Genomic DNA, 25,078 nt, shown 5'->3' with positions numbered 1-25,078 from the left:
ATGGATTACCCACCAACAAGAAATTGGAATTTTCAGGTGTCCTTGAATTAAATCAGAAATCAGTAAGGACAATATCATCATATTCCTCTATTTAAGTACAGGTACTAGAAGGGATATCTTCACACAGGGAAACCTGTTAAAACTTCTGCCCACCCTACTTGCTTTTTCAGAATGTTTTTCAGAGTAATTTGCATTTCCTTTAAAAATGTTTCATTTACTCGGTCCTTGAACCATATTTAACAAAGGAGGACTAAAATACAATGGAAAACACCCAGCACAATAGTCCTTTACATTTTCACCTGGACTTTCAAGGGTTTACTTTGTAAAGTCACAAAACTCACAGAACTGTATAAGAACTTCTGGGTCCCCTTCCCTGGTGGGGTTAGAATGCCAATGTGCTATGGGTAAACACGTTTGTGGATTACAGTGTATGGATGGGTTGTGGAATGAAAAAGAGAAACCACAAGCAGAATATTTATATATTTATTAATAATGACATTATGGTCTAAATATTTACAACATATAGGAAACCAGAGGGTAAGTTTATACAAAGCCAGCCTGCAAAGTATTCAAATGTGCAAAAATGACAGTTCCATATCTCAAACTACTGATTCAGCAGACTAGCTCCTTCGCTTTCACACATCAATGTTTGATACAAAAAAGTTTTTGGCAAAACCTGTAATGCCAAGAAAAAGGACAGTTGCCATTTCAGTCACTAAGTCCACCATCCTATTGCAAGCAGTCAAATCTCTCTATTTTAGCTGCAACCAGTTCTGAGAGAGACAGAACCACTATTTCATTTCTATGATGAGTTCTGACCAGCTTTGATCATGTAGTTTTCTTTGACCCAGTTGAAGACGAGCTTAGACGAGCAATAAAAACAGCAACGGCTATGTGAGCGAGACAAGTGTGCCCGACGGTGCCAGCTTTGGATCATCCCAAGAAAAAGATACAATGAAAAAAATAACTTCATTTTCCTTCCCAGGATCCAGCTATATCTGACAATTTTTAATTAGTACAACTGCACTTTCCAAAACAGAAAGAATCCAAAAATGGAAGAGGGATGAGTTTGCAGATTTAGTACTGAAAAGGATGGTCTTAAAGTCATTTCCTCACTAATAAATAGTAAGGCTTGGTTTGTAACCAGTTATTATCAAAACTGACCATATAGCAATAAAATACAAATAAAACTGTCTATGTCAGAACAGGGGCTATGCATTTGGAAAGGCCAGACCAGGTCAATGCATACTGGAATGACCCCACTGGGATGCTTTGCTGAACAAGCACATTTCACAAACTGTTAAAACAAAAAAATCTTCTGAGACAAATTTGTGATCTGAAGTAAATTTTAACAGCTGCTATGCCACTGAAGAAAAAAAAAAGTATCTTAAAAAGAATGAAAGCCTTTTAAGAAATGGGACACTGTATCTCTAACTTCTGCGAAGTTCCACGATGGTTCCCAGTACAGGCCAAAGTCTTGTTAAATCAAGTGCATGCATTATTGCTAAAGAAGAGTCACCGAGGGTCCAAACTCTGTTCGCTGTTTCCTATGGGGCCATCCAGAATGGCATCTGTTGTTTAGCTCGTGGTTGTGATGATGGGTATTGATACCCCAAACTCCAGCCCTGTGGAAAACTACTTGCATTTTTATGACCTCCGTGTTCCTCCTCTTCGTCCGATGAATCTGCAGCATAAGCCACCAAGCCAAATCCCTTCTCTGTAGTTTTCATCTTCTTGACTGGATAATCTAGAATGAAAAAAAGAAAAAAAAAAAACCCAACCCCATTCCCCAACAAGGGAAAAAAAAAAACCATAAATTCGTTAATTAAAAAAAAAAAAAAAAAAGATGTTAATTTTAAGTGGTTAGTTGGACACCATTTTGAGGTCACAGGGTCAGTGGTCACCCAAAAGCGTTGAAGATCACACGAAAAACAGCACCAGCATCAGCAAATGTGAATCCACCAGAACCATGTAAGAAAACAGAGAAAGAAAAAAAGAAACACACACACACACACAAAATAAAAAAAAAAAAAGAAAAAGAAAAAAAGAAAGAAAAAAAAGGAAAGTTAGCAAGTGAGTCTCTGGAGGCTGACATTTTCACCTTTTAAAGAGTTTAAAGAAAAGAAGAAAAGAAAAAAATGTATTTTCTTCTGTTCATTTTTATTACGACTACAGGCAAGAAACAAAAACGATCCCATGCACCTCTAGAGTTCTGGGACACTAAGAAGCAACACTTTTGATAGTAGCCACAGGCTGACCATTCCCAACTAAGAGAGCTTTGAGGGGAGATGTGGCTCAGTTCTCAACACAAAAAAAAAATCAGTATTTAAGTCTGTATCAAATTAGCTCCAAGTATTTAGATGAGGCAGTAAAATTTTGAAACAACCTACCAATCATTAGTATTTCCTAGGGTTTAATGTCACTGATGTTATACATAAAATTTAAGTCAACTGATTCTTTTCTAGACACACGTTGGTTGAAAATACTAGTCTGTGTAACTATATGCTGTCCATATAAATAAAAAAAATCATTCTCATTAGACTATAGAGGTTGGATTAAACACCTAAATGAATCACACCTGAATGAACACTGGGTTAAAAACTAATAGCTTAAGGCTCCCCTCAGCCCCCCAATTATACCTTACTCACCATGGCTCCCTGTTAAGGTCCCAGACCCATTCCTTTCATCAGACTCTGTTTTTATTCCAGTCACTGGAAAGGCTGGCGGAGGCATCAACTGCCTGTTAAAAACACCACCACCAAAAACGAAACAAAATACCACTCAGATAAATTCAATTTTAAATTCTCCAGTAAGAACAACGATACAGTCTTTAGTTGATGTCTCACGTTCCTTTTCACCATTAATTTCAACCTTGTTACCTAACCCTCTGTCCTTCAAGATATTTTTTAGTTGTAAAATTACAAGGCCTTGTCTACATAACCTGGCCATGCCAGAAACAAAATGAATTGTTAGAGAAGTGAGGTCCCTTTTACAAAGGCTGATAATCATAGAGAAATGGAGAATTCAAGCACAGAATGGCAGGCTGGACTCCTGTTAAGAGTATGACTCTAAGTAGCAAAAATGGCTTGATTATGTAACTACTGCCTACCCTTTAAAAAAATAAGGGGCGGGGAGGGAGGCAAGGCCCTGGATGATGTGGCTCAGTGAACTGAACACAGCCCTGCAAACCAAAGGGTCCCCGGTTCAATTCCCAGTCAGGGCACATGCCTGGGTTGTGGGCCAGGTCCCCAGTAGGGGGTGTGCAAGAGGCAACCATATATTAATGTTGCTCTTCCTCTCTTTCTTTGTCCCTTCTCCTCTCTCTAAAAATAAATAAAATCTTTTACATTAAAAAAAAAAAAAAGGGGGTCAAGATGCAGACAATGAAAGTAAAAGAAGATGCCTGAATAAGCAAGCACTGAATTATTCAATGTTACATGTAACTGCTTCTAAGACTGGGGAAGTCCTATTATTGCACTTTTCACTACTGCATCAATTGTAACAGGAGTGTGTTTGATCCAAGTGATTTCATTTGTTTTAGAACATGGAAGCTCGTAGCAATGATCATTATTTACATTAATGGTGCAAACAAATGACATATGGATATATTCTTATAATTATTTTCCAACGAACTTACCTGTCCCTCTCTCGCTCTTTGCCTGAGGAACTTGCTGGCTTCGATCCTGCACCTTCAATCTCAGTCTGACTGGAGAAGCCTGTACCTAAATTAGTCATATGAATGGGTCCATGCTATGAGCAGAAAAATACAGTGGCATTAGCAAATCTACAACTGCTGTATTGACTTTAGCTCCTTAATGTAACTGTCAAGTGCATCTTTCTGATAAACTGCAGTGAGCTGAACTACACAGCTCCGTGAGATCTGGAGCATAACTACAGTCCAGAGCATATCTAGAGCATAAAAGTAGAGATTATTTTTCTCTTTTGGGATGGTCAGGAATGTTGTGATTCATTTTGCTAAGTCCATTTGTTTTCCACTATCCATAACTTAACTGGTTTGTTTAAACCTAGTTATAAACTATAGAAATACTTCAAAGTTTATTTCAAAAGAATGCTTCAAGGATTCTGGCAAAAAGTAATGGAGCCTCTCCTGATAAAACAAAATGCATCAAAACTACATATTTTAATAATCTTTTAAAAGACTTTTTAGTGAGTGACTGTGTTTACAATTATGTATATGCACAGAATCACTGCGTTTCTGGCACTTTTTTTAGGGGGGGAGCACTGCAGGAAAGAATATCACCCTCTTTTAGAGAATAGTAAACCAAAAGCCAAGGCTTTATATATAACCACATATTGAGCTATACACATCAGTGAGATGTGCAGCAAAGTAAGAACTATCAGAAGCTTGCAAGAGTATGAAAAAGAGAAGCACAAAATTCTACAGAACTCCTTCCAAATGCTAGTCAGGACAGCTCTCTAGGTGGAGAGTTTTGTATGCTTCAAAGACAAAACCCACACAAAAGGAGTCGCTCTTGCTTTAAATTAATCTCCCTAGGATAAAAAACCTAATCTAAATAGATTCCAGAAAGCAGGAATCCTACTATTGGGAGGACAGTTGATATAGATGTGAATTTATCTTCCTTTAAAGGGAAAATATCGAGTAAGATTAGGAAAATAAGACAAGGTATTTTATTTAACCTGGTATCCAAGAAGTCCAGATTCTCGTTCATCTGGCAGCTCTTCTGTGAATCTCCTCTTTTGTGCCTGGGGTTGAGTTGGGAGTGGGGGCTGGGGCTGGGGCTGGGGCGGGGGTTGGGGGCCAGCAGGCAAGGCAGTTTTGACAGGAGCAGCAGGAATAAAAGGCCCACTCATCGGACTCTGGGACAAAAACAAACCAAGAGGAAAATGGTGTGAGAATCCCTAGCAAAATAAACAATGATTACAATACACTTCAATGACCAACATATAACACATGAATCTTTTACCTTCTGGTCCTTAGTTTCCTTCATGTATAATTTGCTAACAATGTTACCTAGTCTTTTCCACCTTTATGGTAGGGAAACATTGATCATCTCTCCAGTGCTTTTAACCCTCAGGAAAAACTCGCTGTGCATTCGTGATATTAGGATCAAACATTCCCACTAACAAACAAAAACTCCAGCCACTTACTTAGTTCAGAAGTTAGTGAGCAAGAACACTCTTACTTAGAGCCCTTCAGTGTGACTAGCTTTCTGGACCATAAATTTTGCTAAATGTTTGTGGCAAAGGCAACTCACCTACCATTTCCATGGATGAGTTATATCAATAGCAAGTCTGTCTACTCTTTTAAGAGGTTGTTCCAAAGAGGAACAAGGGGTTATCAAAAGACAGTACATATTAAAGAAGCACATTTAAAAGAAAAAGTCTTATGAATGACAAATGGCTAATATTTACTGAATACCTGGACCATCTTACTTAATCCTTGCAACACTTATTGAAATGTTATTATGCCCATTGTATATAGAAGGAAAACTGAAGCCTGAATAGGTTGTTATATTCCAACAACACAAAGCTCAAAAATAATTACTGTTATACTGTTTTCTAATTACAAAAGAATATGGCTCAGAGCCAGAGAACTACACAGTATAGAGTTCTGCCTAAACATCAAAGGTAAAGCAGTATGACTAGGGACCACGACAGAATCCAGTCCAGAAGTCCTTTTTTGTTTCACACTGTACAACCACCTTCAGTGCTCACAGCCCAGAGAAGGAGGCTGGGCAATGGTTCGAGGCTGCAGTTTACTCTGGCACGGGTGTACTGTGAGAGGCCCATAGGGAAGGGCCCACCACAAATCCATTACCGTGCTCTCTCATTCATCTCTCCTCTGCCTCTAACAATTGTATATAATGAATCTAAATGAGCCTAGCTGCCTACTATCCCTTAAATTCTGGTTTCTTATAGTTTAAGAAACATACACCAGCACTTATTTTTTTAAAAATTTATTGATATGAGAGAAACATTTATTTGCTGTTTCACTTATTTATGCACTCATTGGTTGATTCTTGTATGTACCCTGACGAGGGATCAAACCTGCAACCTTGCTGTATCAGGACGACACTCTAACCAACTGAATTACCCAGCCAAGGATACACCAGCACTTAACAATCCTTAAGTTTGGTGAGTTCACACATATCTTGACCTAGGAACACCTGTATATGGTATTATTTCCAAGAATAGTAATTCTGTTCCAATCATCTAAAGGTGTACTATAGGCCAGCCTCCTTCTCTTTGAAGACTATCTTTTAACACTGTAAAGCCAGGCACAGGCAAATGATGGCTATAGTAGAGCACGCTATGATTCTGGCCTGCTACCTGTTTTTGTCAACCAAGTGTGACTGGCACACGGCCATGCACATTCACTGGGTACCGTCTGTGGCTGCTTTTGTGCTAGAACAGCAGAGTCGCAGAAGCTGTGACAGTGACCAAGTGGCCCACAAAACCTAAAATATTTACCATTGGGCCCTTTGTAAAAAGCTCACCAATTCCTGTTCTTACCTATAAGGTGGCAAGACTTGCCAACTCCCACTCTTAACTATAAGGTGGCAAGACTTAACTGTGAACTTCAAGATGAATCCACACAAATATACTATTCTCAAATAATCAGGTACTTTGATGGTAATAACACAAGAAAATAATAGGAAAACAATACCTCACATCACATACGACTTCTGAACAATACCACCACTTTTCTACCCCTTTCCTGCCTGTTTTCCTAATTCGATGGTATCATGTTTCATGTCCTGGCATCTTACCTGTCCAGTGCTAGCTGGAGGCTGCACTTGTGTTATCGGGTATTGTGTTGGCACAGGTGCAGGTGGGACTCCAGTAGGTAATGCTGGCAAGACTCCAGGTGCCAATGAAACAGCTGGTGGCACTATGTTTGGTACTCCATAGGGAGGCTGAATTGGCTGCTGAGGAGGGGGAACAACAGGGTAACCAGACTGATAGCCATTGGATGGATAATATGGTGGCTGAGGAGGGACACTACTTATAGCAGAGGGTTGTGTATAGCCTGAGGGGGAAGAAAAAAAGTGTTTAATCAGCTGCAGCAGAATGAGACATTTTAGCTGAATATTAAACTTAATCTCTAGGGAAGAAAAATACTAAGATTCAAATGGCTTTCCAAATTACCCTAAGATGAAGGGAACAATATTAGTGCCCTGGCACAGTTAGTCTAGCCTTAAGTATCATTATTTTATTCATAAACATGACTAGCAAAATATTTTTTAGTTAAATACTTTAAGACATACACACCTGGTAAAGGTACAGCAGTATTAATCTGATTCACAAATCTAGAGTATTCAGCATGAACCTGAACAAGAAGGAAAAACAAATTAGTATGGGACAATCCTAATTTACTGAGTATTTATAAGGGATCTAATTATACCATTTGAGGACCAAAGCAATATGGAATTAAAATATTTCCAATGATGTTTCAAATGTAAACTTGTTTATTCTTTTGTTTACTGGGTGACCCATTCTCGAGGAGCTCCTGGTGTAATAAATGTTTAGTACTTTCCCCTCTCTGGTTCTCCATTACAAGCATTTCATTTAGTCCACAACCTCAAGTGGCAACAAAGAAAAAGACAGGGAATGGTCAGGGAAGCCATCTGGTTCAAGGGCTGGTAGATCAGGTTACTTTACAAAAGCAAAGAGAACAACAGCATCCCAAAAAGGCACCCTTCAGTGTGATGTAACACAAGGTGGAAGACATTCAATCCCCAAATCTGATTTCCTTCAGGTGCTACAAAAACAGCCCCGTGGTTTAACTTTTGGTTATTTGCTTAGACAACAGAGAGAAGGGATAAGCAAATAAGCAATTATCCTAAAGGCACTGCTAATTGGTTTTAAGCTATTACAGTTCTACACTTACTTTAGCTAAAGCTAGTATCAAAAAGAATCTAGAATGCCCATCCTAATGACTTAACCAGGATTAAAAGCATTAATCTAAATAACTGACAACACTGATATTTTATGGAACTAATGCACTATAGGTTCAAAATCCCACACTGAAACAGTTGCTGAAGAAGAAATGCATGGCCACTGCGCACCTGGCCAGGGAAGCGTTTTGGATAAACAGAATGTTCATTGCTACAGTGGTACAGTAGTTTGAGTAGTGTCCCCCCAAAATCCACGTATACCTAGAACCTCAAAATATGACTGTATTTGGAAACAAGGTTTTTGCCTGAAGATTGTTAACATGAAGTCATACTGGACTAAAGGGCATCTTAAATTCAAAGACTGCTACCCTTAGAAAGAGAGACACAGAGAAGATGAGGGCAGAGACCAGAATCACGCTGACACAAGACAAAGGGTGCCGAGGACTACAGGCAGTCACAAGAAGCTAGGGGGCGTGTGTAGGATGGGTTCTCCCTCAGAGCTTTCAAAAGCAACCAGCTCTGCCCAAACCTCGATTCTGGACTTGTGGCCTCCTAAACTCTGAGAGAATAAATTCCTGTTGTTTTAAAGTCACCCAGTTTGTGGCAGCTGTGTGGGGCAGCCAAGGAAACTAACACAGGTGGGAAAAACAGCTAAGATACAGTCCAAAGGGGCAGTAGCTGTTCTGAATGAATATGAGGCAAATAAATATACCTCACCGTTTGCAAGAGGTTCTCACAGAGCTTCTTGGCAGCAGCAAGGCCTTCTGGTTTGGGATGACTGCAAAGAATTCAGAACCAAGAATTCAAAGGGAAGAAAAGTAAAAGATACAGGATTCTTTCACTTTGTATGCTGCTTTATAAACTTAATATATTCAATGTAGCACAAATACAAGCCTCTAAAAACCACAAAATAGAGACAGAGAATAATGTTATAAGCTCTTTAAGGTGAAACTAGTATCAATACCACATTATTTTACTGGTCTTTCTCTGAGTAACACTACTTCTTGATATTAAGGAGACATTTAAAAATATTGTAACCAGTGTCACCCCAATAAATTCAAAAAGAAAAAAACACTTGTGATAGCTTTCAAAGTTATTGTAGATTCGGAACAGATCATTTTAGGATCAGACTTGTATAAAACCCAAAGACCTGAACACTAAAAAAAGATAATCTATCTCCTAATCCAACAGTTTTTATTAACTAACTATAAAATGACGTCTACTAGTGTTAACTTAAGCTCCTCGTGTTACTACTTATTAAGACCATTTTTCTCAAACTCCTTCCGAATCATTGCTGCCTTTACTGCTAAGGTGACAAGAATTCAAAAGTTCTCAGCCCCAGCCATCCATACCTGATGTAAATATACATAGGTTCGAAAGCTTCTCGGCCAGATGCTGGCTCAATGCAGCCTGAACCCTTGCCTCGTAGGAAGACTTTGGCACCTGTTTCAATCTGAATGTGCTGCAAATAGGAGCAGCCCGGACCTTCTACCTTCTCTTTGACATTAAAAGTGGGCACGGCATGTTCCAGACCCACAAATAATTTATCTTGAACATAATGCATCTGTAGAAGAACAGAACACCTCCAGTTAAACAGAGAATACATAAAATTAAGTCCTAATCTTGAAAATTATTACACAAGAATTTAATTCTCCAGATACTTTTAATCATTTCCAGAATAAGGACCCCCTATAATTTCTACCGAGCCCATAAAAACAAACCCCATCAAGTAGCTTAACTTAAATGAGAACTATAGTCCACATACCTACTTACAACACTAACACCTTACTCTGTTCAGCAAAATCTATTTAAGATGTGAAAATCCAAATCCAACACCAAGTAAACATACCCACCACTTCCTCTCAACTGATATACATTAAGAAATTATAGCGAAGACAGTTTCCTGTAAAACTGGAGTAGAATGTTGGGTAGTACAGTCAGCCCTGTAATATTCTCCAGTAAGGGCTGCTCTCTCCAACCCTTTTTTCTAGGAGGATTGTATCAGCAGAGTCTCGCTTTATCAGATTCTGCCTTCTTAGTCCTCCAGTTGCCACTGAGTCCACATACGCAAATTGAAACCACTAATTTCAAATGTACAATGTGCATACTCTTTGATGTATCAAAATCCCCTTTCTGGCATATATCAGGAGGAAGAGATGTGTCCTCACATGTCCGCTACATCTTGGAAACCTAAATGATGATTATGGTATCAATATGGGTAACTTTCAGGACAGAATTTCAGAATTTAATTTTTTTCTTCATATTTGCTGTATTCTATTTCACATATATCATTTTCATAGAAATGGCAAAGCTGTTAATGAACGCTCTCCACAAAACATACCCCTGACTGGAAGGGAGGCTTCTGGCTAACAGCTGGAGACAGCTGCGCAATGGGCGCTGGCTGGTGATAGACAGTGACCGTCGCACCATTAAACGTTGGACTTGTCCCTGTGGCAGCCTTCACCACCCCATTGGTGATAATTTCTTTGATTCTGTTTACAGCTCCTAGGGAAAAACAGAGAATAAGATTCTATACCAAAGAAATGAACGAACTGACTAGTACCCAATGATAAACACAGATCAATACTCAATTATTCCATTAGTATTAATCCATTTTATAGGTGACTCAAGTGTTTGGCTCCCAATTGCTAAACCCCTAGGTACAGTCATGAGTAATTCATAAACAAGATTACACACAGCCCAGTACTTCGCCTTTCACAAAAAGTGTGTATGAGCCAAAAACATTACTTACTGTCCACTAATTCCCGCGTCTGGCCCTGAACATGAAGATATAATGGACGATCCCTACAAAGAAAAAGATAAATGATCCTAAGCTTGTCATAACCAAAGGAGGAGCTAAATGAGTTACCAAAACTAACTGGTAACATTTAAAGTTTCCAGATCAGTGAAAGGGACTGTAACAGTACATGGAAATGGCTGTTGCTAATTTCTAAGAGCATGGCTTAATGGTAGGGGACTGCATCAACTTTTCAGATTGCTTAGTTAACCTACTCACACAGGGATCAAATTTGTTCCTGTGGGTTCATAAATATTAGTATCCAGTCCATTGAGATAACCCAATGTTTGAGAAAATTCTTTTCTTTTGGTTTTCTAATAGGTTATAGGCAAATGTCCTCATGGCTACATAAATCAATAGGGACAAAGTGACGGTAGCATATACATAAATCTCCTTGAAAGCCCACACCAATTAAGACTCTTTAGATCACAAGTGTACAAATGGTTTAGATTCAGATTTTGATTAAAATGCAGAAAGTGACCAATAACCACACCATAATAAAAAGCTGTGGGTAAAAAAATAAACTGTATTTAAAGACAAGTTTAAAACAGCAACCACACATTTAAAGTTGAAATATACCCTCAGACTGAAGGGCAAAATTTTGCCTCCTAATGATATTCAATGTTAAAAATGTTCTCTTGCCCTGACTAGTGTGGCTAAGTGGGTTGGGCATTGTCCTGCAAACCGAAAGGTTGCTAGTTCAATTCCTAGGCAGGGCACATGCCTGGATTGTGGGCCAGGTCCCCAGCTGAGGGTATGAATGAGACAACTGATCAATGTTTCTCTCCCTCTCTAAAATAATAAATAAAATACTTTAAAATGTCTTGCCTAAGTATCTGCTCTCAAAAATTGAATACTAGAAAGGATGAAACTAAATTGAGACGAAATCTTTATATATGTATAACCTACAACTTATAATCATCAGGGAGGCATTAAGGAGTCTGATAAAAACATTTTTTTTTTAAAAGGAAGGTTACAACAAAGTATGAGCTCATTTGTTAGGGGAAATATTTCCATGGGAAAACAATGTAGAGGTACGTACAGCCCTGACCAGGTAGCTCAGTAGGTTAGAGCCCTATCCCAATTCACTAAGGTTGAGGGCCTGATCCCATAGTCAGGGCACATATAAGAATCAACCAATGAATGCATGAGTAAGTGGAACAACAAATCAATGTTTTTCCTTTTCTCTCTAAAATAAAAAAAAATTAAGAGTTTTATTTATTTTTAGAGAGAGAAAAGAAGGGTGAAAGGTAGGGCAACATCAATGTGTGGTTGCCTCTTGCACGCCCTGCACTGGGGACTTGGCGTGCAACCTAGGCATGTGACCTGACTGGGAATCAAACCGGCAACCCTTTGGTTTGCAGGCTAGCACTCAATCCACTGAGCCACAACAGCCAGGGCTAACATCAATAAAAATTTTTAAAAAGGAAGTATATACGTTAAATGTTAACAATTATTATCTTCTTCTACACTTTTGTGCAATTTGTTGCCTTCAATAAACACTATAAAATAAAAAACTAAAGCACAAAAAGAAAGAGAATAACTGCAAAACTTCTTGTATCTGTTGGGGATGTCCTGAATTCTGTAATAAAGCATATACATATACATCACATGTATATTTATTAACCAAAGCAGCTACTAATCAAACATTTACCTATGCTCCCTAAGAATAAAAATCTGAAGCTAATGTGAGTCATATACCCAGCCCTTCCCCAAAGCAGAAGATATGCAGACACACCCTGGTCCCACTTTGGCCTTCTCCTCAGTTGTCATGAACCTCCCTCGAGTTGACACTGCAGCCCCACTAAGTCGGCTGATCTAAAAAGGAAACATTCTATTAAAAAGATGATGTGGTGATTGATTCAATGACAGGTAACAAGATAGATTTTCCCCATCCATTCATCCCAATAATAAGGCAGGAATGAGTTCTCTCTGGTGTCTAAAATTGTAGTTTTATTGTTTCTTACTCAGACCGACCCAGGGGAATTCACACCTATCTGTGTCTTTACCTTCACTAAGAAGTCCCTCTGCAGTTAAATCAAACCCAACCCTGATTTGGAGACTGTGACCCAAAGCCACTAATAAACATCTGACTCATGTCTGTCTGTATTTAGCAGTCTGATTTTCTGAAACCGCACCCACCACCACATCCCCCAAAGAAGCCCAACATCTCCACACCTCATCCTGAGTTTGTCCTCGAGTCAGCAAGTTCCTACATGTGAGGGGCACATCGTTGATCTCTACTTCAGCTACCACCAGGTCATCCTTGCTTTTACTGCTAGTTAGACCTTTTCCAGGGGCCTGAAGCTATAAAAAGAGAAATTAATATTAAAAAGCTTATTTAATGAAATTAGTATCTTTTCATTGCCCTATTTACAAGTACAATTTCCCAGGTCCTGCCGCCTCCCTACCTCTCCCTTTACCTGCCTGCGAACATACTTTAGAAACATTCCTTGGTCATTTCTCATAAATGAAATAACAAGCAAATAAAACATCACTAAAATGACACCAAGTACAATCAATGTACTTAAAGGCTACCATCAGATTTCTCTACAACCTTGGCCATATGTACATTTTTATAATCACATAATTACAGAAAGTCTATGGACTAGAAACAGCCCTCTCCAAAAGAAAAACTAAAGGGCCAAGAAATGTTTTACATCTCAATTAGCTAGCTGTGTGTACAGTAAAAACAGGGTAGAGTTCGAAGTACAATGCATCACTCACACCTCACATCTGTGTAATGGGAAGTTGCCTTTGTGCCAACACTATAATCATAACATAGCATATCCAACTAACTCCATCCTTGCAATATCAAAAGCCCTTAAACTGAAATCTAATTAACATTCCACCCCATTACTCTCTTAAGGAAGAACAAAGAGAATGAATGAAAAGCCAAGTAAGATCCCAAAATCTGAGCTGGTTTAAATCTCTCAATTTAAATTACAGGCAACTGCCCTGGTTGGTGTGGCTTGAGTGTCAGCCTGCGAAGCAAAGGGTGACCAGTTCGATTCCCAGTCAGAGCACATGCCTGGGTTGCAGGCCAGGTCCCCAGTACCGTGAAAGGCAACTACACACTAATGTTTCTCTCCACCTCTTTCTCCCTCCCTTCCCTTCTCTCTAAAAATAAATTAAAAATCTTAAATAAATACATAAATAAATTACAGGCAACTGCAGATAGTTGGATGAGTGTTACCTGAAAAAACTTTATTCTCAAGATAGCCTTCCCCAACCACAGCTACCCTAAACTGACATCCAGCAAATCTGCTCAAGGAAGGTAAAATAGTCTATTTCTTTGTGTGTTAGATTCATTTCTTAAGTGCGGAGGCAAGCTAAATAGACATATCTCCTTACCTGTGTGTAGTCCACTTCAGTACTCATCATGCACCCTATCTCACTGAGCACTTCCAGCCTCTTTTAAAGGTATACTTCAGTGTCATCCAACGTAACTTTCTGTGATGGCATTAGGTATTCTGTAGCTGGCAGTCCAATCTGGACACTAGTCACATGTCTACTGAGCACTTGAAACTTGGCTAGTGTGACCGAGGAACTAAACTTAAAATTTTATTTTTAATTCAAATTTTAATGTATATAGCTACCACACTCTACACAGGTATATATTACCAACCCCACTATAAAAGAAGAAAATGAGGCTCATCTGTCAAAGCCATCCAACCAGTAACTGAGGATTCTGGGTTTCAAACCTAGGTATTCTGGTTCTAAATTCAGCATTTATTCACCATGCTGCCTCCTGCTGAGTTCATTTACCCTTTTAAAGACTATTTTTTAGAAGAAAAAAATGAGTCTAAATGGTTAACACCAGTATATTGAATTTTAATATACAAGTAGCATCAGTGTCCTTCTAATATCTTCTTGTATATCTTAGAAATGGACAACTGACTCACGCAATCTTTGCAAATCATAAAAATACAATGAGTGATAGACTTTCAATTCTCTGAAAGTTCTGATCTGCAGAACTTGGAATATCTAAGCATCAGACAGGTTATGGCCTCCTGATAAACATTCTGCTGATGTTCTCTACTGACAATTTGGAAAGCTGACAACAAACTTCATTTTCTTTTTTCCCACCTTTATTGAGGTATAATTTTAAAAACTACATGGTGAAACAGTCACCACAAACAGGCTAACTAACATACCCATCAACTTACATTCATTACATTTTCAAATACAGAACTCATCTCTTCACAGGTAGCAAAGATGGCAAATTTAAGCTAAAAGAATTTTTTAAAATTACATTTACAATTAAATGGGCTGCCCCGAAGCACACTGAACTCTACAAGTCTAGAGGCCTTCAAGCTAAAGCTAAACATCCAATTGTCTGAGGTGACTCTTTAAGTAGACAGCAGTGCCCACCATGCAAAGACTTTAGGCAAGTTATTTTACATTCATGCAATAAAACAGTCACCATATACTTATTATCCTGCAGGAAGATTCTTGCATATTATGGTAATTAAACTAAAGGATTCCAAGTTCAGATCCATTCTAGCTGTGAGATTCTTATTATACCAGAGATTTTATAAAATGACCAAATAATTCCTTCAATTTGTGTGAAAACAACAAAACCACCCATATAAATTATTCTTTTATTTCATGTGTAATTGCACTTGAGTTAGGCAGAAATTAGAAGTTGAATCTATGTTTATAGAGATATTTTAAAGTTCACCTGATTTATTTGAACTTCTCTTCTGAATTTAGGGAAAATGCACATGTATCAAAAAACATATTACATTTCTTTTCATGACTGTATAGATAAACTGAAATGAGTGAACATAACTAAAATAAGCTATTTGGTCCATAAATGTAATCAGGTCAACCAAAACTGCTTTGTAAAAATAAGTAACAAAATGTCATCTGATATATTCCAAAACTAAGCGATCTTTAAATTACTTCCCGTGTTCTCCTTCATTAACACAAATGGCTGTGACAGTACAGGACTATGAAATAACCCTTATTAAGACCGCAATTAGCAGAGTCTCTTCAATTGCAAATACCTTCTCAGCAGCATTCTGAGTTGGTTTCAGCTTCCCTTTGGCCATGAGCATGGCATTGATCTTGGCAGCCACAGCAGCAGCAGCATCTAAGGCTCCAGAGGGAGCAGCTGTAGTACCCCCAGGGCTTCCCCCACTGCTGGTAACCTCTCCACCTGGGGCCGCCGGTGGGAGGAAGAGAAGGGGAGCTGGAGCTGGTTGGTCCCATTTGCTGCGGCGCCTACAGTAAGTAAAAGGAAAATAACAAGCCCCCAAAAGCTTTCATTTATACTATTACTCCCTTACTATGCCTTAGCACACCATCTTTTCCTCTATCATGTTCCCTTCACACCTGCAAAACTCCTATCGGGGCTTAAAATTACCAACTTAAATAGAAAATTACTGCAGTATTTTCCCAGATCCTCACTCCTTTCAATCCTTTTCTAGACTCTACTTCCCTCCTCTTCCCCTATCAAGACTTCACTGTGTCCCACATGCGCTCGTTTTTCGCCTTCCCCTTTGCTCGTCCTTCCAACAATCCCTGCTTTTTTCCTCCCTCTGATCCTCGCCGACCTTTCTCAGGATCTCCAGGCCTGCTCACCACCATTCTCAACAGACTGGCCCTCCTATACGTACACTTCCCACCTAAGCGCCCCTCTACCCAAACGCAGCTCCCCATGGTCCCTCTGCCTCTCCTATGCTCCCTGCTCGCTGCGATTCCCTCGCCCGCGAAGCTTTACCCGCCGGCCCCGGAATGTGTCGCGCTCCCCGCGGACATGGCGACCGGTTCTGCTCAACCACCCGCCAACTACCCTACAACCACTTTCCCGTCACTTCCGCCCCCGAACGCCCTTACGCACAGTCTCTTCCTGTTGGGAGGAAAAGCGGTTCCGGTTAAAACGTTTATTCCGATTGGACTCTCGTTATCTCCAGGTGTTTGGTGTCTGACACTGATAGGGTGTGACCTTTCTGGAGAAAGGTGGTTACTAACCCTCGTTTTGAGGCGAAATTGGGGCGAGGAGAATCCATTTTTGTTGTGGGCGGTTGGTAACTTACACGGTAATACGCATGAGTAATGAGTAAGCCGGTAACTCCTCAAACTGAGCTGTATTCCCGTAGAAGCCCAGCCTCTAGCCGGCGAGTTTTTTCGCGACTTTTGCCCGCTTCACGTTTCAATTACCTATTTACGAAAAGGAAAATTATTCGTTCCAGAGGCCATTTCCCCGCCCCCCATTTCTGTGCATCAAGCATTCTTTTTAAGAGGAGGGCATATATAAAAACCTAAAAATTAATAAGCTACGGCCCTGGCTGGTGTAGCTCAGTGGGTTGAACACAGGCTGCAAACCAAAGGGTCGCCAGTTCGATTCCCAGTCGGGGTATATGCCTGGGTTGCAGACCAGGTCCCCAGTGGGGGCCACGTGAGAGGCCACCACGCATTGATGTTTCTTTCTCCCTCCCTTCCCCTCTCTCTAAATAAATAAATAAAATCTTTAAAAAAATAAGGTACGGTCACAATGTGGCAGGGTAGGCATACAGGCAAATGCATACAGTAAGGTTGCATAATAAATAAGCAGTGGTGAAGAAGATATAAGGTTCAAGTTGGTGGGGCTCACATGCATGTATTTGAAAGAAACGAAAACTGAACATTTGGGTGAGGGCAGAGAAGTGAAGGCCCCCCCCACAGGGCAGCATAGGTTATGAAACCCTGTTCTGTAATCTGGTACTTACAGTGCAACTGGCCGCAGTGTGGGGGCCAGATCATGAAAGACCTTGAATGCCAGCTGAGAAGTTTGAGCTGATTTTGGAAGACAGAGATGTTGGACATCTGAGGTTTCTTGGAGCTGCAAGGAGTCTCTACCTAAAATAAATATAATACAGCACTATTTTTCAACTGAGTTTACATTCTGATAGGACTAATAGAATGCAAATTCATTTAAAAGTCTAATTTACAATGTTTTTCTTCAGCATTTAATAAATATCCCCTCCAAACAAATGGCACTATATAGTATATATTGCATTTGATTAGCTATCTGTTTTCTGTACTGTATATTTTAATATCTGTTATGGCAAGCTGATTCTCATTTTTCTACATTTCCTACACACAGGTGGATTTTTTCCAAGTGAATTTTATTTATTTAATTTTTAAATAAGTAACTATAAATGCCAGGTGTACAACATAATTCAATATCTATGTACTCTATGTGTGCTCACCCTGAAAGTCTAGTTTCTTTCCATTGCCGTATATTTGACTCCCCTTACCCAATTTGTCCTGCCCCTACTCCCCAAGTAAATTTTAGAATAAACAGCATTGTTTTCCTTTTGCCTAGTCTCCCAAAAAACAATACTGTTGGGATTGCGGTTGTAATTACATTGTTTAGAGAGAGGGGAAGGGAAGGAGAAAGGGAGAGAAACATCAATGTGGTTGCTTCTCAAGTGCCCCCTACTGGGGGTCCTAGCCCACAGCCCAGGCATTTGCCTTGACTGGGAATGGAACCAGCGACCCTTTGGTTCACAGGCCCGCACTCAATCCAACCAGCTACACCAGCCAAGGCACCTTGTTGGCTTTCTAAGTGTTGATTGGAAGGTACCCTCTACCTGCAACCTTCCTTCCTTCACTCCCCCTGCAGACTGAGTGTCTGCAGGACCTGGGGGGGTTCAGGACAGCTGAGATCATCTAGTCAAGGACTGCTGGCTGGAGTTCCCTTTGCTGAGCTAACTGTACACCAAGGGACTCAAGGTCTGTCCAGAAGACTGTGTAAAGGAAAACTTCATGGGGGTGATCAACAGGCTTCTCCACAGCAACCCAGACATTTCTACTCCTAACCCCTCATTCAGGTCCTCTCCCTCTTCTCAAGGAGCATTTAGTCATAGCTTTTTTACTTTTAATGAAATTGAGAGTTTGTAAATAGGTTCTGTTCTCCCCTCTCTATCTCACAACAATCTCCAGCTGCCAGTACATTAGGCATCCTGGGTCATCATCACATCCCTACCTGATGCTTAGAATGTTTCCCTCTACCTTCACAATTTTTCCCATCAAAACTGCCTTATCTCAGACCAGGACTGGCCCTTCACCAGTCTCACTGTCCCCTCCTGCCCATGTTTCTTTGGAATGAGTATCTTCTGCTTTGCCTGGGAAAAGAAAGAGGAAAATAAAACAAAGTCAAGGGAAGAAACCTCTGAAGATAGAAGGTGAAATAAATAATATATAAAGTGACAAAACAGTAAAGAAAAACAACAAAAGCAGAAGATGTTTACATCTTTTGCAAAACTAACTAAAGGTGGGGCACAGACTAAACATAAAATGTAAAACTACAAAATTTATAGAAAACATATCAGTAAAGCTTCATGACAGGGGGTTGGGCAGTGTTCTTAAGTATGACACCAAACTTATGATCCTTTAAAGAAAACGTAAATGAATTGGACTTCAATGAAAATGTTTGCTTTGCAAAAAAAAAAAAAGTTAAGAGAATGAAAGGCTATAGTTTGAGAGAAAAAAATAGTAAGTCACAAATATGACAACTTGGGACCAGAATATAATTAAAAATCTTAACAAGGAAACAACAACAAAAAATAGGCAAAACATGGACATTTCAGTAGAGGATATAAGCACATTAAAAAATGTTCAACATCACCAAGCATTAAGGAGATGTAAGTTAAAACCACAATGAGATAGTCTCACGCAGTTACTAGAATGCCAACACCAAGTAGCTAGGATAGGGAGCAACGGGAATTCCCATACACTGCTGGTGAGAATACAAAATACCACTGGTACAATGGCATAACAACTGGAGAAAATTTAGCAGTTTCTGATAACGTAGAGCGTACAGTTATTATATGATCCAACAAGCCCAATCCTGGCAACCTATCTACCTTAGAGAAATGAAAACTTAATGTTCACACAAAAATCTCTACAGGTATGTTAATAGCAGCTTTATTTTCTTGGAAGATTTTATTTATTTATCTATTTATTTATTTATTTTCAAAGAGCTGGCAAGGGAGGGGGAGAGAGAGAGAGAAACATGGGTAGGTTGCCTCTTGCAGGCCCCCAACTAGGTATCGGCCAGCAGCCTAGGCATGTGCCCTGACCTGGAATCCAACTGGCAATCTTTCAATTCATGGATGATGCCAACCCAGTGAGGCACAACAGCCAGGGCACAGCAGCTTTATTTGTAATATCCAAAACTAGAATTATCAAATATCTTTTATCAGGCTAATTGATAGATAAACTGCAGTATATCTGCTAGATGGAATGCCCTGCAATAAAAAGGAACAAACTTCAAGAACTTGGACAAGTCTCAAAGTCAGTGTGCTGAGTGAAAGAAGCTAATCTTGAAATAATGCTCTTATTGTGATGACATTCTCAAAAAGGTAGAACTACAGTGATGAGTGGGTCAGTGGTTGCCAGGGCTTATGACTGAGGGGAGATACGACTATACTGAGAACACGAGGAATATTTGTGTGGAGATGAAACTGTTATGTAATCTGATTATGGTGCTGACTACAACATATGCACACGTGTTAAAATTTATGGAGCATATTTTACCAAAAGAAAAGGAAAAGTCATTGTCACTACTATACGGTAATTAAAACATCAGCAGAAGTCATATATTATGGACTGAGCAAGCTGAATGATGAAAAGCAGGGACTTTGCTTTTACCTATTAGTTCAGTTAATTACCCAAACTTTTCAGGATTTGCTTTCCAGGGCGATGCTAGATACTTTTTCTTCAGAGCCTCACGTATAATTCCAAGTTAAATTCCAAGTTAGTGGTTCCAGGTCCGTGGTCTCTGTGGCTGCCTTTCCTCCCATGCAGCCTAATCAGGCCCTCGTTCTGTCTTTGCCTTCTTTACTGGGGAAAACAGACTCCGCAAACCTTGTGCTTGTTGACTTGCAGCGTTGCCCCCCCCCCCCCCCCCCCCCCCCCGCCAGCTAGACGGGTCTCCTCTCTCTGTCACGTAATGAGGCTGGAGGTATCTGCCAACGCAGGGCCTCCAGAGCCCCACTCAACTGTTCTGAGGTGACTCAGTGGATTGAGTGCCAACCTGCAGACCAAAGGGTCGTTGGTTCAGTTCTGAGTCAGTGCACAAACCTGGGTTGCGGGCTAGGTCCCCAGTAGGAGACGCGCAAGAGGCAACCACACATTTATGTTTCTTTTCTCCTTCCTTTCCCCTCTCTGTCTAAAAATAAATAAGTAAAATCTTAAAAAACAACAACAAGAACTCTTTTGAGTCTCCAATTTCAAAGCGGGAAGTCACACGGTATTGTCGGAGTCGGTGGGGGTTTAAAGAGGAAAACAGTGAGTGGAACAACGTCGTTAAGCGGATTCGAGCCGAGGTTACCGGGGTCGCAATGTGGAGAACCGACCACTGTATTCACCGCGCGCCACTGACAACTTGCGGCGCCACAGGCGAGTGCTGCTGACACAGCAGCCCCAGCGTTTTCGCACCGGTTTTGCTTTCAGTGGCTGCAGTTTCTCTTTCCGTGACTCGAACTGTCTTTTCTCTCCCTGCCCTTCCGCCCTTTCTTTCTCAACGCCACTCACCAGCGTCCCCCGGGCGAGGCCGCCGGAGGCACCGTCTTGGGTGGGGAGCCCAGCCGTTCCAGGTGGTGCCGGCAGGCGTTTCCACGATCGGGACCTTGACCAGTTTCCAAAGCAGCTACTGATACAAAGGTTTTAAAGAATGGCCGCTTTCGAAAAAAAAAACAAAAAACTTTCAGGTCTTCCCATTCCGAGGATTCTCAGGACTAAAATGTAGTTCAGGGTGGAATTCTTGGTCTCCTCTCCCTCCTTCCTCAGGATCTTGCGGCGGAATGCATCATTTACCGAGCAGGTAATGGGGGCCTATCAGGTGCCGGGCAATGTTCCGGGCGAGGGGCTGCATCGTGGGCAAACCCAAGGTCCCTGCCCCGTGGATTCCCCATGGACAGGCATCGGCAGCGGGCAGCGCAGCGGAGGCACAGCTGACTTTGTCCTTCCCGCTTGTGCGAGCGCGCCGGCCGGCGAGGATCCGGGGGAACCGGCCGGGAGCCTGGCGTTGGGTCGTCGGAGCCCTCCACTCGTTCAGCTCTGGCCAAACGCCTGCGTCTCCAGCACCACAACCCGCCTCCGCGGGGAGCGGGGTGCTTGGAGGGAGTTAGGGAGTAGAGGTAACACGGAGAGTCGAGGGTGCTCCAGCTTAGGGTAGAGAACACTTCTCTCTCTCTGTACAATGAGAATTATGTGTAATGCAGTTTTCCCCAGTTTCATTCACACACAGCACTTTATAAGTTTAAGGCGTACAGCATAATGACATGACTTACATATATTATGAAATCATTACCACAATAAGTTTGGTTAATATCCGCCATCTCAAACAGATACACAAAGGTTTTGTTTTGTTTTTTTTTTCTTGTGATGAGAACTCTTAGGATCTACTCTCACAACTTTCAGGTATACCACACAGCGGTGTTAATAATCATGTTGTATGTTCCAGCATCAGTAGCTACTTATAACTGAAAGTTTGCACCTTTTGACCACCTTTATACAAAACACTTGCATATAACACGATTGACGAATAATCCACCACAGGTGCTACATGGTGTTTCAGTGGCCTAATCAGTGAGTGTGTTGGGCTATTAACCAAAGAAATGTTGGTGATTTGAGCCTACTAAGGGACATTCATTTCTGCAAATTCTGTTTTTCCATCTTTCCTTTGGATCCTCAATTTATTCTCAAATTTCCCTTCCTCTTGTCCCAAGACTCTAGTTCCTTAGGCACCTCTAGCAAAGAGTACTGTTTGGGGTTTAAAAAATAAGTATTATTTTGGAGCCCACCATACATTTTTTATTACTTTCCCCAAGCTTGGGTTTTTATAGTTTAGCATATTTGGAACACTGGAAATCTCCAAAATGGAAAACAAGAGAACATGGATGACGCCTGCAGTGAAACAACAGGCTCCGAGTGGGAAACCCGATCAGTCCGCAGACTCTCCTGTGCCTCCATTTCTACGTGTAAAATGGGCCAAATGAGATGTGCAGGTAAAGCCCAGTGCCTCAAATATAGTAAACGCGCAGTACACACTAGCTCTCATCAGTGTCATCACCACCGACATTCTCTAGTTAATGGTTATGAAATTGGCTCCAACATTTATTATTACAAATACTAGTGAAGGGAACTGCTTTATACATATATCTACCATCACTTGTCTATTTCTCCACAGATTCCTGGAAACGGAATTGCCATATTAAAATATCGTACATTTCTAATTTTTCTAATTCCTACCTAATTACCCTGAAGAAAAAAGATGTAGCAGGTCACAATCTGAACATTTTATGAGAATATTCTTTTATCGACCATTTTGGCAAAATGGTCGATAAACTTAACTACCATTTCCTTTTAACTTATTTTGGCCAACATTTTAATAAACCCACTGAGGGAAGACATCCTGTGTATGACCCCAAACCCAGAATCCTTTAATGAAAAGAGTGATTAATATGACTACATAAAAATTTATATTCAAAGCCCTGGCTGGTGTAGCTCAGTAGACTGTGCACAGGCCTGTGAACCAAACAATCCCTGGTTCAATTCCCAGTCAGGGCACATGCCTGGGTTGCAGGCCGGGTCCCAGTGTAGGCACAGAAGAGGCAACCACACACTGATGTTTCTCTCCCTCTCTCTCTCCCTTCCCTTCTCTCTAAAAATAAATAAAATCTTAAAAATATATATATTACTTAAAATTTTTATATTCAAAGTATAATTACCTTTAAATACATACATGTACACATACAGCAATGGAATTATTATATTTAGGGCATATTTTTATCAATGCTATATATACTCACAAATTTGTTTAGCAAAACAGCAGTCCCCTGATATGCTTCCACAAATTTTTAGCATATGTAACAAATTATTTAGTTATCTTCTTATCTCTAAATAAATATATTACTTTTTGATTTTCAAATTTTAGGCATTATGTCTTTTAACATATTCCTCTACTATCACAACCACATTCTAACACACACCCCATTGCCTTTTTCTCCAATATATTTGAATCATAGTTTGATGGGTCAATTATACTATTTCAATATGTAAACTCTATTCACAGTACAGCTATATATAGGACATAAATAACAGAAGCAAAAAAGTAGTGTTTTTGCTCTCTCAAGTGGATAAACCAGACTTTTATTTAATCTTAGGTCACTTGCCCTTCTCTATTTTCATATTCTAGGGTAGTACAGATCTGATTGGCTCAGCTTGGGTCAAGTGTCCTCTCCTTGAGCAAATAAGGGCAGGGCGCTCTCATGAAGATACCAGGCAGACAACACCCAAAGAGGGAAAGATATTCCAGGAGAGAGGAAAAATGCTGGGGTGCCGGATAGGCAACAAGGACAAGAATGAAAGCGTACCAGTCCGTGACGGGTGTATATAGTAGAGGATGGATTCAGGGCCAGGGGAAAGGAGTTTTGAGAGATTCAGGTCACCCACAGGCCTCTGTGCACTGATGTCACAGACATCTTTTGGGGGCCATAGAGGAGATGGAAGCTGAGGACAATCTGCCCAGGGTGCTGTCCATGTCACCAGGCAGAGATTGGGCCTGTGTTAGGGCGGTTCTGGTAGGAAAAGAAAGGGGCATCTTCTCCTTGAAGCAGAGTAAAGTCTGGAGCTCAGATCTTGATAGGAGTGAGGCAACTTCCACCAATGGCAGCTGAAGATAGATAAGGGTACTAAAATCTCCATGTAAACTGGCAGTTCTGTTAAAAGAATAGCTCTAGTAAAGGGTCCTTATAGAAAGGAGGCAGAAGACCTGATGAAAGGCCGGGATGAAAAAGTGTTGTGGGGAAAGCCTGCTGATTAACCCTGACTGGCCTTCTTGCTCTGGCTCCTGGCCAGACACCCAGACTCCAGGCCCTGGAAGTGCAGTCTGCTCAGCCACTGCATCTCCAACCAGATCTTCCTGGTCTTCGGTGCCCTGGAGCCTTCCAGGCCCTGCACTGCAGGCATCATCCTGCAAGGAGAGAAATGGGGAGTCAGAGGAGCTGACTTTCCAGTTAACTCCAAGGAATTCAACAAGGTCTTGACTTGGTTTCCAGAAACTTGCAAGTATATTTATCCTCCTACCCTGAAACACACCTCCATGTGAAAAGAGACTTTACAAGGGTAAATGCCAAGCAACGAGGCTCAGTACTTCCTTTAGAAAGGCATGAGAAATAGAGGCAGGAGGAATCTGATGGTCTGATCCAAGTGCCTTTATTTGATGATGCTCTTGCCGGCAGGCTGAGTAGGGGTCAACTGCAGCACTGGGGGAAGGCAGGAATGGGTTTTTTAAAAGAAAAAGCATGGGGTTTGTGAGGGATTAGTCTCTTATTCTTCCAGGAGCATGCCTTAGGGTTTCAGGATGTGAGCTGGGACAATGGGTTAGGTAAAGGGCAGGCTG

The 25,078-nt window shown here is 40.7% G+C and overlaps 1 protein-coding gene and 2 non-coding genes across 5 annotated transcripts; all 3 read right to left on the bottom strand.

The window, feature by feature from the left end:
* Positions 1-498: 498 nt before the first annotated feature.
* On the bottom strand, positions 499-16,838 carry KHDC4 (KH domain containing 4, pre-mRNA splicing factor). 3 transcript variants are annotated; one of them, XM_037132620.2, is made up of 14 exons: positions 16,722-16,838; positions 15,690-15,906; positions 12,856-12,984; positions 12,416-12,495; positions 10,633-10,685; positions 10,222-10,385; positions 9,233-9,444; positions 8,598-8,658; positions 7,255-7,312; positions 6,753-7,012; positions 4,660-4,839; positions 3,638-3,750; positions 2,649-2,740; positions 499-1,747 (listed from the first exon to the last, which is right to left on the bottom strand). In XM_037132620.2, the coding sequence occupies exons 1-14, from the start codon at positions 16,733-16,735 to the stop codon at positions 1,548-1,550; spliced, it is 1,833 nt and encodes a 610-aa protein (XP_036988515.2). In that variant the 5' UTR covers positions 16,736-16,838; the 3' UTR covers positions 499-1,547. The 3 variants fall into 3 exon arrangements, with proteins under 3 accessions (XP_036988515.2, XP_036988513.2, XP_036988516.2); XM_037132618.2 differs by lacking the exon at positions 16,722-16,838 and adding an exon at positions 16,406-16,514; XM_037132621.2 differs by lacking the exons at positions 499-1,747; positions 16,722-16,838 and adding an exon at positions 16,406-16,514 and having other exon boundaries at positions 2,650-2,740; positions 3,638-3,722.
* On the bottom strand, positions 5,671-5,805 carry LOC119039820 (small nucleolar RNA SNORA42/SNORA80 family). Its single transcript, XR_005080695.2, has one exon. It is a non-coding gene; the product is annotated as a small nucleolar RNA SNORA42/SNORA80 family (small nucleolar RNA).
* On the bottom strand, positions 9,800-9,928 carry LOC119039817 (small Cajal body-specific RNA 4). Its single transcript, XR_005080693.1, has one exon. It is a non-coding gene; the product is annotated as a small Cajal body-specific RNA 4 (non-coding RNA).
* Positions 16,839-25,078: the final 8,240 nt, after the last annotated feature.

The sequence above is a fragment of the Artibeus jamaicensis genome, unplaced genomic scaffold, assembly GCF_021234435.1.
Source record: "Artibeus jamaicensis isolate MK-2021 breed Jamaican fruit bat unplaced genomic scaffold, CSHL_Jam_final contig_447, whole genome shotgun sequence".
NCBI lineage: Eukaryota > Metazoa > Chordata > Mammalia > Chiroptera > Phyllostomidae > Artibeus > Artibeus jamaicensis.
The sequence above is the reverse complement of the archived record's forward strand: the minus strand, read 5'-3'. Positions and strand labels throughout refer to the sequence as shown.